At 45.6% G+C, this 15,714-nt stretch overlaps 1 protein-coding gene across 1 annotated transcript; it reads left to right on the top strand.

Moving 5' to 3' along the window:
- The first annotated feature begins 1,400 nt into the window (after positions 1 to 1,400).
- Positions 1,401 to 14,723, top strand: LOC102455638 (meteorin-like protein). The gene is made up of 4 exons (XM_075903835.2): positions 1,401 to 1,634; positions 4,066 to 4,478; positions 6,679 to 6,738; positions 12,268 to 14,723. The coding sequence occupies exons 1-4, from the start codon at positions 1,543 to 1,545 to the stop codon at positions 12,582 to 12,584; spliced, it is 882 nt and encodes a 293-aa protein (XP_075759950.1). The 5' UTR covers positions 1,401 to 1,542; the 3' UTR covers positions 12,585 to 14,723.
- The last annotated feature ends 991 nt before the right edge of the window (positions 14,724 to 15,714 follow it).

Raw genomic sequence — 15,714 nt, 5'->3', positions numbered from 1 at the left:
AGTCCAGGCACATTGTGGTAATCCTAGTGTAAAATCCTAATTCCATGCTTAAGAGCTGCAGAAAAGACCCTCAGTCTCTCTAACCCGCAAAAGAGCAGCTCCCCATGTTGCGCATTGAAAATATGGAAAGGGCAATGCATATAGAAATCTAATTATTGGCAGGCACAGCCCAGCTTTTAACATGATAATCGCAGGGCCCTCGTGCTTTCTTGTGCATGGCCCCCTGAAAGGTAATCATGAAAGCCAAAGTTAAAGCGATTGAATTTCCATCAGTCACTCAATGTCCGCTTTGATTATGCTGACATGATTTTTTTGTTTGTTCTTAAATTGCAGTGAGAAAAGTGTTATTAATCACTTTAAAATATTTTAAGACAAAAGGGGATTGTCTCCATAATGAGAGGCAGAAAGGGCTAAGAAAGGATACTTTGTGTGCTATGTAGATGGCCATATATCTCTTTATTTCCCATTGGGCAACACAAATCCCTGCATGAAACCAAAGGGGAGTCTAGCTTTGGGCAGGCTACTCCACTGGTGTCAATCCCTGTGCTTTGTTGGCATCAGTGCCTGGCAAGGCTAATTCACGCCAGCTGAGGAGCTGCTCCTTGGTTCCTAAATTTGCTTTCCTAAAAATGACCCAAAGCCACTAGTGCTGTTAGCAAATCGTAAGGTCCAAGTTGCAGTCGGGGCCGGGGCGACAATGAAAAACCGTCCTGCTGGCAAGGGCTCAGGTGGGGATGTTCCTATAAACCCAGGCCCTGTGTGTCTAAGCAGCTTATTGCTAAGGGATATGCCGTGGTGCGACACAAGCCCCCTGGGCAGGGACAGGGTTGGAATCTGGCAGCTGGAAGCAGCTTTATCCCAAAGCCATGGGCTGAAGGCACCTTGTGGGTGCGAGCTATGTTGGAATGTGGGGGGGGCTGCATGGCCTGCTGCTGGGTGGACAGCTCTGATGCAACAGCTCGCCATAGCCCCTGCGAGAGCCTGGCAGGGTTGGGGGGCACCTAACAAGGGCTGCTGCCTTTCCTGGCTGGTGGGGGGGGGGGAGGGCATAGTTGCTAGACCTTGGAGTGCTGGGGGAGAGGGGGATGGGTGCTGCAGCACCCCCTGGCTTCAAGTGGTTCCTATTCTATGCAGGTGTCAGTTTGGTTCAGTGGCTCTTCATACCCTCATTATCCAAATTGTCCCAACAATCCTGGGGGGGGGGGGGAGGTTGAGACAGCAAGGGGGGCACCTGACCAGTTGGCCGGAGTCCCCATGCGCCCTCCCCAGTCTGCCCCGTCCTGAGGGGGGAGGGGAAGGGGGTCATTTGCTATTGCAATCGGTTCTGCTGCCAAGCTGCAGCCCCCCCACGCGCCCCCTTGCTGCTGCCGCCAGCCCAGCGCCACAGGGCTGGGGGGGGGGGGTCCAGCACAGCCTCCCCCCACCCCGCCCAGGTTTATAACGCCGCGGCCCCAGGCCAGGCGGCAGCGCCTCCCGCCCTCGTCCCGGGGCTGCAGCGAGCGCGTGCGGGCTGCGCTCCTCCAGGGGCCGGGCGGCCCCCCCATGTCCCTCGCGCAGGCGGCGCGGCTGCTGCTGCTGCTGGCGGGGAGCGGGCTGGCGCCCGGCGCTGCAGATCGCTGCAGCTGGAAGGGGAGGTAAGCGCCGGCCGGGGGTGGGGAGCCCCGAGAGCCGGGCCACGGACCGGGCGTGTCCCCTTTCCCCGGCCGGGACTGGGGTGTTTTCCGGCACAACGGAGGTGGTTGGTTTGGGGGGACTTGGGCTGCCAAAAACCTCAGAAAACTCCCCAGAAAAGCCAAAAAAATGAGACTGGCCCGGGGGGGGGCATTGTCTGACCTACCCCCTCCCCCCCCCGGATTGATCACAATTCTCCCCCCGCTGCTCAGCGGGCAGAGGGAAATCTGGGGGCTGTGTGTTCTCCCCCGCCTGGGGCGTGCGAGGAGGGAGACTGTGCATGGGGCGTGGGAAGCGCTTTCCGAGGTGGGTCGGGCCGCCGGCTTCTTTCCAGGGGAGCCAGAACCCACCTGCCGTCGGCAGGTGGCGAGTTATTGCTGTGTTTGAAGATGGGGAAACTGAGGCACGGGGCAGCAGCTTTGTGGGCACCCCTCCGGGCGAGTCTGTGGCCGAGCTGGGGACTAACCCCGGCCCGCTTTTAAATTTGTGCGTCTTGTTTACAACCATCAGGAAAACTTTACAAAGAAACTTCCAGCGGGTAGCCAAGTGAGTCTGTACAGGATAAACTTAAAAACAACAAATAGTCTGGTAGCACTTTACCATCTACATGTTTTATTAGTCTATAATGTGCTACCTGACTACATACATAGAAGGACAGTGCTCTGTAGATAGCCCTATATCTCTGTATTTCCCATCCGGCAACACAGATCCCTGTGAAAACCGCTACCGGCCACTAGCAGACCAAGCTGATTTAACACCAGCTAAGAGCTGTCGCTTGGTTCCTGAATCTGCATTCCTAACAGTGACCCAAAACTGCTAGTGCTGTGGGCACATCTTGAAACCCAAAGACAGTAGTGTCAGGGAAACCAATGAAAAATTGTCCTGCTGGCAATTAATGAATTAATAATTAGTTAATAATTCAACAATCAGATGTGATGTTTGCAAAGAAAAGAACCATATTGAGTTTGGTTTCTCTTGTCTAATGAACGCCTGCATCCTGACCAAAGAAATTGCATGAGGCTGTTTTACAACATCCTCAAATTTCAATGTAAGTGGGTTTTTTAAAAGGAGGATTTGCCCTTTGCAGACAACACTTGCATCCTAACCTTTGAGTATCAAGCCATGTTTTACAGAGGGCACTGAAAGATATTTCCCTTACCAAAAAAATGTCAAATGACAGGAAGATACAAATCTGGTGGGAAAATTTCAAAAGTCATCATTGCAACAATTTTTTGTCATAATTTTTGAAGGAAAACACGGTTCACATTTTTCACAAAAATTACGATCCTTTATTTAACCAGCTGTAATAATAAAGACTAAGCTACGAGTAACTCCACATTAATGAAATGGCACTGAGGTAAAGCCAGTGTGAGCAAAGTCAAAATCACGGCCAGATTACAGCTCTTTGTTTAGAAATACTGCTCATTGGTTGCTACAGGTAACGTTTTCAAAGTCCACCTGATTTAGGAGTCTAAGCCCATTTGCAAAAGTGGCTTAAGCGTATGGGCTCCTAATTCTCATTGAAAGGCACTGAAAGCAATGGGGATTTTGTCCTGGTTTGGACTGGGGAGCAAAGGTAGGTCACTACTGGGCACTTCTGAAAACTCTACCCCGAATCCGTTGTGGAAAAGGAGACTTAGGCTGAGCGTTGAAGTTGCAATTCAGGCTCTGAAGCATAGGGCAAGGGGAGGGCTTCACTGCCTAGCCTCCAGCTTCAAAGTGCTATCTTCACAGCTGTTTTTAGAGCACTAACAAACCCCACGCCACTGTGTCACCCCGGGCTGGGAGATGTACTCTGCCGCACATTTGCGTACGTTACCCTGCATCAGCTACCGTGCTGCTTCCCACAGAAGAGGCTCTCCTTTATTAACTGCCATGCAACCCCTAGGGAAAGAATTAAATATAGTAGCATTCGATTATAATCACAATCAATACAGACAATGAATCTATGTTCAGTAGTTGCTGTAACAGGACTTTCGATGCACATTGCTGGCTCCTCTTGAAAACGGGGAGAAAAGACAGAACAATCCAGGTGCCAGGAGCTAGAAGAGATTTACAGATCATCCAGGCTGTCTCTGACTCCTGAGGGGCAGTTCTTTTCCTCTTTCATGTGCAAAAAAAGGGCATTGTTATTTCTTACCTGTGTTCTGAAGCCCAGCTGAGAAGAGGGCACTGCACACTTAAAAAGACAGTCCCTATCTGGAAGAACTGGCGATGTTAATATGCAAGGCCAAAGGTGGGAAGGGAAACAGAGACACAGTCATTAAATGGGTTACCCCAGATTACACAGCAGGTTGGTGGCAGAGCAGGGAATGGCCTCAGGAACTGCCACCAGCCTGTGCTGCCGAGGTTTTGATTATTATTAAGGCTGTCTTCCTGGCCTTGTCTTGGCAGTGGCTTAAGCTGGGAGCCGCATTCCCGCACAGTGGAGCAGGTCCACCTACGCTGCACCGAGGGCTCCCTGGAATGGCTGTACCCCGCACGAGCCCTGCGCGTCGTCCTGGAGCCCAACCTGTCGAGCAGCAGACACACCACCGTCTGCATCAAGCCGGCGCGTGACTTCCAAGGTGCCAGCATCTACGTGGAGCGCGCTGGCCAGCTGCACCTGGTGGTGAGCGAAGCCGAGGCGGCACGGTTGCGCCCTGTGGCCTGCTTCAGCGCCCAAACGCCACAGCGGGTCGCCCTTTTCCTGCAGGCCAGCCCGCAGAGAGACATCAGCCGCAGGACGGCCAGCTTCCAATACGAACTGCTGAGCAACCAGAGCACCGCCGCCGGCCCTGATGTCCAGAAAATGGCCCTTGTGGAAGGTAAGGCTGAGATCTCCCGTGGGCCCTGATCCATCCTGCAAATGGATCTGTGCGGGTCCACCTATGCAATCCACTTCCATAGGTTTCCCACTCTGGTGCAGGGCTTCATTAATAGGGAGCCAATTTCACAAATGGGGCTGCAGTGTCTCTTAGCAGGAGAAGGATCATCTCTTCCCCAGGAACCCCAACCCCCATCCGCCTGTTAATGCAGCACGTGGATTATGGGAGAGGGATACAGCAGGAGAGTCTCTCGAGGTATGCCTGCTCCGTGCTACAAAAGCAGGAAATGCTCCCAGTGCCATGAGAGGGAATTCTTTCCTGTCCCCATATTTGTCATCTAATTTAATTCTGGACACCTAAGCAAGATTCACTGGGAAATGGAGCGGGGGGGAGATCATGTATGCAAAAGCATCATCTAAGTGACTAGGTTCCTGAGTCCCCTTTTCAAAAAAGACTTTAGGCACTTTAGGAGCCCAGATCTCCCTGAAAGCCAGTGGGATGTAGACTCCTAATGACAGGAGTCCAGATCCACAAAGGCTAGATTAGGACCTGGAGGATCCTTTTGAGGATCTGGAGCTGAGTATCTTTTGTAAAGGGGAGTTAGGCTCCCAAGTCCTTCAAGTGCTTTTGAAATGTTTGCCTTGGCTCTTTTCCCGTTTGCACCCTGCGGGAGCGCTGTCACCAAGGCCCACTGAAAGTGACAGGGCGTCTTCCCCGTTCCATGGGATCGGTGCCCAGCTATCGCGGCTGTGACACAACCACGGAAAGGAGCGTTCAGAGCTGCTCAGATCTGTTAGCCAAGGGCTGGCACTCGGACAGCGTCGTCCACCTGTAGGCAGGGGCAGATGACCATTTTGCAGGGCCCAGGGCAGCACAATTTCGTGGGGCCCCCCTTTGCCACGGCGCATGTGTGGGGCTTCTTGAAGCGCGGGGCCCGGGGCGGCCGCCCCGCTTACCCTGCCCTATATCCACCCCTGCCTGTATGGCATTGGCTCAGGGCTGGGGCTGGCTGTAGGAAAGTGGGGGGAAGGAGGTTGAATAAAAAGGACTTTTTCACTGGCCTCTCCCCTGTGTTGGACTGTACATAATGGAATCATCTTTATTTGGGACAGAAACTACCTGATTTCCCAGGGGTATGTTCAAAAGGCAGGAGTAAATTAGAATTAGGTAGAAATAAGCAGGTGTGTGAACCTCTTGGCCTGGATGTGTAAATTACAAATACAAAATCAGAACTATTCCTGAATAAACCCATGCATTATCGAGGAAGTGGAAAGCCCCTGAGGGAAACAGGGTTTGAGCCACAGATGGGGATTTCCAGAATTAATCCCTCAACTCTCATTGACTTCAGATAGTAGTGGAGCAACTAATGCCCTTTATGGCCATTTGGAAATCCCAACCCTAATGCTTTACTTGGCATTGAAGGATGGTGGCCCCAGAGTCATTAGAGACATCCTCCTTGATTCTGACCTTCTGATTATTCTTGCCTCAGATTTGTGACTTTCAACAGTGAGGAAATAGCCATATGAACTCCCAGGATATCACTGCCCTAGACTAAGACCAGAAGGAATGTAACAAAGTCAGCAAGAAAGACTTTTGCTCTGTGCTTGAAGCATCAGACTATGAGTCAAGAATTCTGTGTTCTATTTTTGGCTGGGCTACTCATTCATTGTGTGGCTGTGAGCAAGTCACTTCTCCCTGGGAGATTTAGGTTGCTAATTTCAGACAGTGTCTGGAAACTCTCAGAATCCTGATTATAAAAATGTTCCAGGATTTCAGAGCAACGGTCTCTCTCCCACCGCCTCTTACCAGAGTGTTTCTGCAGCATTCCCAGCAATGAATATAATATGTCATGCAATGGATGGAAGAGGCTAAGAAATACAGAGTATTGTAACTGTTGGTGCTACATTGTAAGATTTCCAATGAAATTCACTTTGGAAATTAAACAAGAATCCGACCTGGAATTCTTGACATTTTTCAGGGTTCAAAGTAGATGGATGAGTAAAGTATATGGCAGCAAGTACCAAAGTTTTCTGCTATATCTCCAAAACCAATTGAACTGAAGTAAAGAAAGTAAGAATATTGTTTGAGACTGATCCAAAGTCCATTAAAATCAATGGATCAGGCTGTCATCCTCACACACTCACCAGTCTGTTCACAATCATTATTTTATTCATCAGTAACTGATTCTTTGCTTCTTTAGCAATGTGCCGCCCCTGTGACAACACGGAGCTTCTGATGGCCATTTGCAGCAGTGATTTTGGTAAGCAGACTTACAGAAAAACATGGACCCTGCCATGAGGGCAGGGAACTGGACTTGATGACCTCTCAAGGTCCCTTGCCATTTTATGATTCTGCTTCTAATTATGCACTGATTATTTCCCCTTTACTTGCCTCTTCTTTAAATGCCTCAATCTTCTTGCTCTTCAGTCTCAAAACGTCACTAGCTTGTGTCAAAGAATGAAAAAAAAAAATTTATAATGAGATGGGATAAGTCAGTTCTGCTGAGTAAACACAATGAATCTAGGTAGGCGGAAAGGCAAAGCCATTTTTTTTTCTTTCCACGTACACCGCACACAGTCCCTCTTTGACCTGAAGTTTTTTGCTGGAATCATTTTGTTACTGTTCCCGTATCTTTCATGTCCTGATAATTTTACACACTTACACACATGCCACTTATGCAGCAGAAATTTTCTTTACTTACCTTTCATCTAATTGCACAGATACGCTATAAACCTATTCATGCTGGCTGGCTGTTTCCAAACTGATCACATCTTTAAAATGCTGTGGTGATGATAGATAAATTCTTACAGGGACTGTTTCTGACTATGTCGTACTATGTGGCTGTTGAGAGGATTTCAATTCAGATGGAGTTGTCCCGAGTGCAGCTCTCGTAGATACTATCAAATCCCCTGCAGCTTTTATAGTGTGTAGGGGGCGCCAGGAAATACTCTGAGAATTTAAGCCCGGGCAGTACATTTTACCCTCCATCAAACTTTCCAGTAATGAGTCTAATTATAGCTGCAACCCCACAAAGCTATTTTAATGGCCCTAATCCCGCATCCATTAAGTCAATGGCAGCCCACTGCTGCCCCATTTCCACTGCCTTCCATCAGATCACAAAAAAAAAAGATGATCTGATGAAGTGCGTTTTGCCCACAAAAGCTCATGATACCATTTATTCTAGTTTTTTTCATATGGTGCTCTCAATGGAGTTTACTAAACTTAGCACGAGAGCATGCACTCTCTCTCTCTCTCTCACACACACACACACGTTCTGAGGGAATCACTTGGGGTGTGTCTAAACTACATTGCTCCGTCGATGGAGCTATGTAGATTAGGCTGATCGGCAGAGGGAAATGAAGCTGCGATTTAAATTTAAATGGCTGCCCCGCTCTGCCGATCAGCTGTTTGTCGGCAGAGCAGGTCAGTCTAGACGTTCCCCTGTCGACAGAAAACCCTTTTGTCGACCTCCCCGTTATGCCTCGTGGGATGAGGTTTACCAGGGTGGTCGACAAAAGGGTTTTCTGTCGACAGGGGAACGTCTAGACTGACCCGCTCTGTGGACAAACAGCTGATTGGCGGAGCGGGGCAGCCATTTAAATTTAAATGAAGCCGTGATTATTTAAATTGCTGCTTCATTTCCCTCTGCCGATCAGCCTAATCTACATGGCTCCGTCGACAGAGCCATGTAGTTTAGACACACCATTGGAGTGTGACTAGATAGCGGTGCTATTTTGGGATATTTCCAGTATCCAGAAATAGCTATTCCGCATCTTTTTAAACAAGCCCGTTTTTTGAAACAGCTTTCAAAATAACAGGCTCGCTATTCTGATATCCCTATAAATCTTGTTCCACGCGGATTAAGGGACGTTTCGAAATAGTGCTCGATTTCAAAATTTGGCACTGTGTAGACAGCACCAAATTTCAAAATAAGCTATTTTGAAATACACTTGAAATAAGCTATGCTATTTGCATAGCTCAAATTGCGTAACTTATTTCGAGCTATGGGTGCAGTGTAGACACATCCTTGTTTGTAACTTAAGCACTTTGTAGTTCTGGTTTCTGATGGAGTAAATTGTTTGTAACTTAAACCTAGTTGTATGAAAAGATTTACTTTTTATTAATGACACCGTCTTTCTGTCACAGCATTACACATGCCTTTGAGAAAACAAATGCTCTAATAGGTGGTAAAGTAATAAATATGGGAAACAGTTAACATGATGCTGTAGCAAAGGGTTATCCCCTTCATTTCATCTTGCAAAATCTCTCTTGATCTTATTACTTCTCAGTATTGTCTCTTCTCTATAACATGCTTTTTTAAGTTTTATTGCACTGATTTTTTTCCCTCTATACTAAAAAATTGTACCATATCAATTACACTGGTCAATTTAAAGTCGTACAAGTATCCCTAAAGTGAATACAGTTAAATCTGCTTATAACTAGGCTATATCTCTATCTATCTCTAGCTATATATCTATGGATATCCTATATCTAGGATTGGCAGAATTAGACTTTTATATTTTCATCATTTCAGCAAATACTATCAATGTTTATAGTTAAGATTTTTCAATTTTTATCAATTTAAGTATCTTTTATCAACTTAAACTTTCACAGATGTGGGAAATGATGTAATAAGTAGCTATTGAGATTCAAAAGATAAAGCTTTCTAACTATATGTCGGAATATAAAAAAAAAAATCCTTACATCAAACTAATAAGTTCTCAGGCTGGGTTTTTTAAAAAACTTTTTTCTCTCTGTACATGTTGATGATCATGCTGTCCATTGTGAGTTTGTGAGGACATTGACCAATCCTTACTGATAAAAATCTACTCCTTACGGCTACTTATAAATGAAATTAGTGCAAGGAATCTTGAGATGAACATAACTACATTCATTCTAGGGTTTGTTCTGATCTCACAGTATTAGTAATATATATACCTGATAGACTAGTACAAAAGTGAGTGTAGACAACATGTATTCCTGTGCCAGTCATCTTTCTTCTTTGTTTGAACTAATTGATGCAATCAACCTCATTGTTTCTACTTGATGAAGTTATCAGTTCCCATGCAAACTGCTCTCCCTCTGCGCAGCCCTACAGCCGCAGAGACTGACAGATGTGGAGGCCCAGGGCACACAATGGGGGGCATTTATACTCATAGCATCAACAGACCAGAAGCAATAGCCCTTTTAACGGACTCTATTTATGACCTGACTTCCTTGCCCTAAGCTCACAAATCGCTATCATCGACTATTTTGATTAGAGAAAATAGCTGCTAATGAAAGTGTAAATGACACCGGGAGTGAATGGGGGCTTTATGGTGCCTCTGAAGGCAGAGGTCTTCAGTCACTAAACCATGAGCCAGGCAGGAGCAACTTGGAGCAACAGGAACAAGTGCATTATAGCTTGTCAATAGACTTGACTGCATCTGATTAAAGATGCTCACACAAAGAAGGAGATGAAGAGCAAAGCCGAGACATCTGTTGTGCTGAGCCCTTGCCTCCCTTGGAAATGAAATTTGCTAAGGAGGTTCGTGGGCTTTTCAGAAATAAGCTCTTTGTGCCCCTTACCCTAATGAGACCATTATGCCCAAAGGAAAGAGCTACATGGCCGATATTTTGCAGATTTCCAGCTAAATGTGTAACCTCTCATTTGCTCAGGGGCTGTTGGTAAAATGGGTGAGGGTCACTCTTGAGTATTCCCTGTATTCTGGATTCAAATTGAATTTGTTCTTGAAGAAATGTAATAAGAACGGTCAGGTCCCATTGTTGCGGGGGCCGGAGGGCGGACTTTTACACTGGCGAACAACAGACCTGAGTTTTGCTGCTGTGCAATGGGTGACCTTCCACATGCTGTGGCCACAAATGTTTACACTTCCGTAGCCCTTTATTTCATGTTTATTTCCCAAATCAGCTATACCAGCTTTTATGGGAGGATGGATTTGTGTGCAAATGACATGATTTAAATGAGGCATAAAGGCTTCTGTTGCTCTGAAAAAACAGGAATGAATAAGTATGCTGGGAAAAATGGAGGGTTTTGTCAGTAGGAGACAAAATTAGGTGTGGCTGCCCACCAGGCTGAGTTTTTGTGGTACGATTTTCTAGCATAGTCTAGACCTAAGGTTCCAATTCTGCACTCCAGTCCACTAGCATCCCTGCATCCACAGGAAGCTCCCCTGGAAATCACCAACTGTGTCCAACAGAACACAAACCATTGTAATAACTTAGAGCCCTGCGTGGATGCAACATTTGTATCTGCATCTACAACTGCAAAAATTATCCTCAGCTAAAAAGTGCATATCTGCAGAATTGCAGGGTTCTAAATACAAAATGTGTATTGGCATCTGTAGCCGCAAAAATGAGCCGTGGATACCCACAGCCACATCCCAAAACAGGGCTCCAGGAATAGCTGTTCCCTGTTTTATTTTGACTTGAAGACCTAATTTACACTAGGCTAGATCCTCAACTGGCATACTTCCATTTACTTTACTGGGGCTATCGATTTATATCAGCTGACCCTAAAATGTCTGTCCTGTCCACTAGCTTTTGATTTTATTTTTTCTATAGGAAACTTTCATATTAGGCAATATTTTTTTAATTGAGTGCCCTTGCGGCCTTACGCAGGTAGAACATGGCTGCTAATTGATTTTGATTAAGTCACATCAAACTTTTGTCAAAACAAGTCTCCTGATCAAATTGTGATAAGGGGGAAATTTTGTTTCAAGTCTGATGTCTGTCCAGTTATATTGAATGAATGACATAAATGTCTAGTTTCAAGTATTTTCTGATGTGCTTTAGTAGTTATGGTGTTTGTTTAAGAAACGTGTAACATAGTACAGTAGCAATCAAAATGGAATTCTAAAGGATAAAATCAATGACCTAACATATGGTTCTCAATTTATGACAGATGGAGCATCGGGGGTCTGCAAAGCCCTTCCCTGGGGGGTCTCAGAGGGAAACATTTCAGTTGTATTTGCACTGGTGTCTATCAATGCAAATCTACCACTGGCAGTAACACAAGAAATTATAGTTTAGCCAGAGCCCTGTTCTGAGTCCTGACTTCTGACCCTATTACTGCTTGCAACAGTATTTCAACTGGTGTACAAAAGGTATAGTGGGGAATTGGGGTGATGATCATTCACTGGGGACAGAGACTGAAAACAGGGCACCCTTGAACCAGACTCTCATAAGGAAATTATTCTCCTTAATGCCTGATTATAGGTCAAGAAGCAATGGACTTAAATTGCAGCATGGGAGGTTTAGGTTGGACATTAGGAAAAGTGTCCTGTCAGGGTGGTTAAACACTGGTATAAATTGCCTAGGGAGGTAGTGGAATCTCCATCACTGGAGATATTTAAGAGCAGGTTAGACAAACACCAGTCAGGAATGGTCTAGATGACGCTTGGTCCTGCTATGAGGGTCTCGAGGTTCCTTCTAGTTCTAGGATTCTATGAGTCTAGGATTGTGTGTTGGTGCACGCTATCAATCAGCTTCTGTGTTGTAGCCCAGAAGTGGCTACATGTCAGCAGCAGTAAGCCCTGCTCTCAAACAGGCAATTGTTTATATAGGAATTTGGAACCATCTGTATAAAAGGTGCTTTGTAATACCAGAAAAATATTCCTTCTAGCAAGGAACGCTCCAGGAGCCATTATGAATGCTAATAAGAGAGCAAGCACTGAGCATTCAGATAATGTAGTTTGTTGAATGAGCCACATCAGCATCTGGTAGTTGAAATTTTCACGAGACAGCTGTGCCATAACCAACTCTGTCTTCATGTCGTCTTCCCATCTAGTGGTGAGAGGAGCTATCCAGAATGTTTCCCATGACCCTGAAAATCACATGTCCTGGATTGAAGTCAGTGTCCAGAAAGTCTACAGGCAGAAAAACCGAATTTTCCGACCAGATGAAGCTACTGGTGAATGGCGAGGTCCCATAAAAACCCTGCTGCAGTGCAAAGTGAAGAAAGGTGCTGGGGATTTCCTGTTCACTGGCAATGAACATTTCGGAGAAGCTTGGTTGGGCTGTGCCCCTAGATTTAAGGACTTCAATTCTATTTACCAAACAGCCAGAGAAAAGGGAACAAACCCATGTGAGTTTCAGGTTAGCTGAAATGCACATCACAGGAGAGCTGAGTAAAAGGATGCTCGGGGTGCTACTCAAGAGTTTCAGCAAAGGTCGACAGCAAAGTGTTCAATAGATCTAGGGCTGGGAGAGCCTCTAGAGGTTTCTGATTCTGTGAGCCTCTCTGAAACAGGGACAGTGAGGCCGCAAAATGGTTTAAATTCATGAACTGCTTTGCCTTGTAATTCAAATGCAGATGGTTTTCCTGCCACCAGCATTTTTTTAAAGGGTTGGATTTCCCCCCCTAGCTAAAGAGTAGCATGTGCTGTGTTTTTACAGCGGTTCCCAACCTTTTCCAGATGGGGACCTATTTTGACAACTCAGGAAGACTTGGTGACCCAAGGCAATTCAAAAATGGGGGGAGGAGAGGAGACAGAGCCACCTGGGGGGAACACTTGGTGACCCTTTTGAAATGTAATGGTGACCCATATTTGGGTCCTGACCCATAGGTTGGGAAACCCCGGTTTAGAGGTAGGAAATGCTTCACAAAATCTAGGAAGCTGTAAGTGGGCATCCTGTCTGTATTGTATTTTTCATTAGCATTTTCTTCCCTCTTCTCCGCAGACTCCTCTTATTTTCATTCTGTTTTAATGTTTACCCATTAGACTCCCTCCCGCTACACTGAACCTCCCCCTCCCTCCCTGTAAGGAGGCGGCAGACTCAGCAACACAGAGCTTGAGTTGAACTACTCAGCCTACAGCCTATCAGTGGGTTTGTGAGTTTCCTGATGGCTCTATGTGGGTTTCTTTCTTGGAATATTACAACACATGGGGCATACGTTCAGCTGTTGTAAATCTGGGTAGCTCCCATGTCTGCTGTGGAGCTTTACCAGTTTATAGCTGCTGAGGACCTTCTTTCAAGTATAGAAAAACGCTGTAGTGAATTATCATCATCCTGGGTAACATAAGTGACCAATATGATGTAATACCCCAGTTCATCCAAGTTCTAGCAGAAAGGGACTGCGGGTAAAAACCGCTTATTTCAGTGTGAGGCCAGACATGCCTGGCTAGCCCTTAGCCCCATGCATTTGGATCACAGTGAACTGTAGCTAGCAGTTGGTATGTAGAAAAAGAGCCAGCTGAGACATAACTGAAGATTGTGCTGTATCAGAAAAAAGGTGGAATGGGTGTTCTGTTACTGAGTCTGATCTTCCTGGGCTTTTTTAGTATTGTGATTAACTCAATGAGCAGTGTTACTGCGTTACAGTTTGCCCTGTGAACTTTGCTCAGCTAAAATGAACAGGCATTTATGTTTCAGAGATGGTTGCATACAACCCAGCATCAACACTTGCTCTGCTCTTCTGAAAGTTCGTGCCCACTGAAAACTATTGGGCTATGTCTACACTCGCGGCTTCTTGCGCAAGTATGGCTGTTCTTGCGCAAGAATCCGCAGAGCGTCTACACTGCCCACCCACTCTTACGCAAGGAAATTGACAGTACGGCGTGGTAAGAGAGGGCTTCTTGCGCAAGAGCTACACTCTTTTTTAACAGGCGTATGCCCTCTTGCGCAGGAGCTCTTGCACAAGAGGGCAGTGTGGACGCTCGGCAGGGATTTCTTGCGCAAGAAAGCCCTATGGCTAAAATGGCCGTCGGAGCTTTCTTGCGCAAGAGAGCGTCCACATTGCCATGGGAGCTCTTGCGCAAAAGCACAGCGCGCACATGGCAGTGGGGACGTTTTCTTGCTCAAGATTTCTGGCACAAGAACCCTTGCGCAAGATGTTCTAGTGCAAGAAGCCGCTAGTGTAGACATAGCCCCGTTGGTGTGGATTTTAGAAGTCAGATAGAATGGACTACTCTTAAAGGTTAGTGTTTTTTGGTTATTTTTTTTAAAGCGCAGTTCACATTTCCCTGCTGTCCTTCGCACTTTCAAGCATTGTGTGTGCTGATCACCTATTTACTGTATTTGACTGTTTTGTATATTTGGGAACATTGTACATTGATCTTATGAAGGATCGTGGATTTGTTTTGCCTGTGACTACAAAGGCCCTTATCTATATATCAACATTACCCGGAAAATAAAATATTTTGCTTTCAAAATCTTGATGATAGCTCAACACTGTGTCAGTCTTTCAGAAGAACTTGACATGGCATGGTGTTTTTCCAAGTGTTAAAATGTTTTTAAATATAAATGATCCCCTATGAAATTAAACTGTATAAAGAGATACACATGCATTATGTACATATCAGATATTTAATATAGAATTTTGCAATGACTCACCAATCTTGAATTTAGCAACCTGGCCTGCGTGCGGGCTGAGAGCTGACATGCACAATCTCTCGTGTTATTCATTAGTCTGTTCCTATTCCAGTGGTGTCATAGTCTATACACATCATGCATGAAAAGAGCTCTGAAGTCCAGGCTCTCGAATGTCACATGTAGAATTGGTTGAAATTTTTCAGATTAATTTTTGCTGTTTAAAAGAATGGTCTTTTGGGGGAAATTACAGAATTTCACCAACATTTTTATTGAGAAAAACCCCTTTTCTTCTTCCCCTCCCCTGCAAAAAATTAAAACTTACAAAAAATTATGGTGGGTTTTTCCTTTCCCCCTTCTCTTTTCCTGTGCTGAAAAGGGGGAAGAAAGGGGAGGGGAAACAAACACTAAAAAACTTCACAGCAGAAACAAAACATACAGAATGCAAATTAGTTTGACATTTTCAAATTTGTTATAAACTTTATCATGCGGGGACAAATTCTAATAACAAATAGACCCAGGTGCTAAAGCAACAATTCTCAGAGGTAAAGAACTTAAAAAAGAGGGAGCTTCATGGAGAGAAGTGTTCCCTGCCCATGTATTTGTGAAGTGATGCTGTGTGAATTGTAACGAGCGATGCCTGGGCTAGCACCCAGAACAGTCCTGGTGTAGTAAGCTTGACATCAATAGTTGCTGATTCTTACATCAAGGCTAAGCTTGTCCTAAGTGTTTCAACAGCAAGATCCAGGGTGTCCAGCTTTAGAAGAGGCTTCATGTGTAATAAATGGGCAACATCCCTCATAGTTCACTTTGGATAAAAAGGCCAGTTAAAAAAACGCTGCCCAAGCAGCAACGTACGGAAAGAGTAGCAGGAAGTTAGATCGTAACGGTCAATTTCATTGGCCTGACAAACAGACAGTCATTG

Source organism: Pelodiscus sinensis, chromosome 20 (assembly GCF_052426305.1).
Source record: "Pelodiscus sinensis isolate ZL-2025 chromosome 20, ASM5242630v1, whole genome shotgun sequence".
In the NCBI taxonomy this organism is placed as follows: domain Eukaryota; kingdom Metazoa; phylum Chordata; order Testudines; family Trionychidae; genus Pelodiscus; species Pelodiscus sinensis.
This window is presented reverse-complemented; position numbering and strand designations above follow the sequence as displayed.

Bases quoted from the DNA above. Each gene is read 5' to 3' on its own strand.
- LOC102455638 (XM_075903835.2), top strand. From the start codon at position 1,543: ATGTCCCTCGCGCAGGCGGCGCGGCTGCTGCTGCTGCTGGCGGGGAGC. The intron at 1,635-4,065 runs GTAAGCGCCGGC...TTGTCTTGGCAG, and splicing joins CGCTGCAGCTGGAAGGGGAG to TGGCTTAAGCTGGGAGCCGC. The intron at 6,739-12,267 runs GTAAGCAGACTT...CTTCCCATCTAG, and splicing joins CATTTGCAGCAGTGATTTTG to TGGTGAGAGGAGCTATCCAG.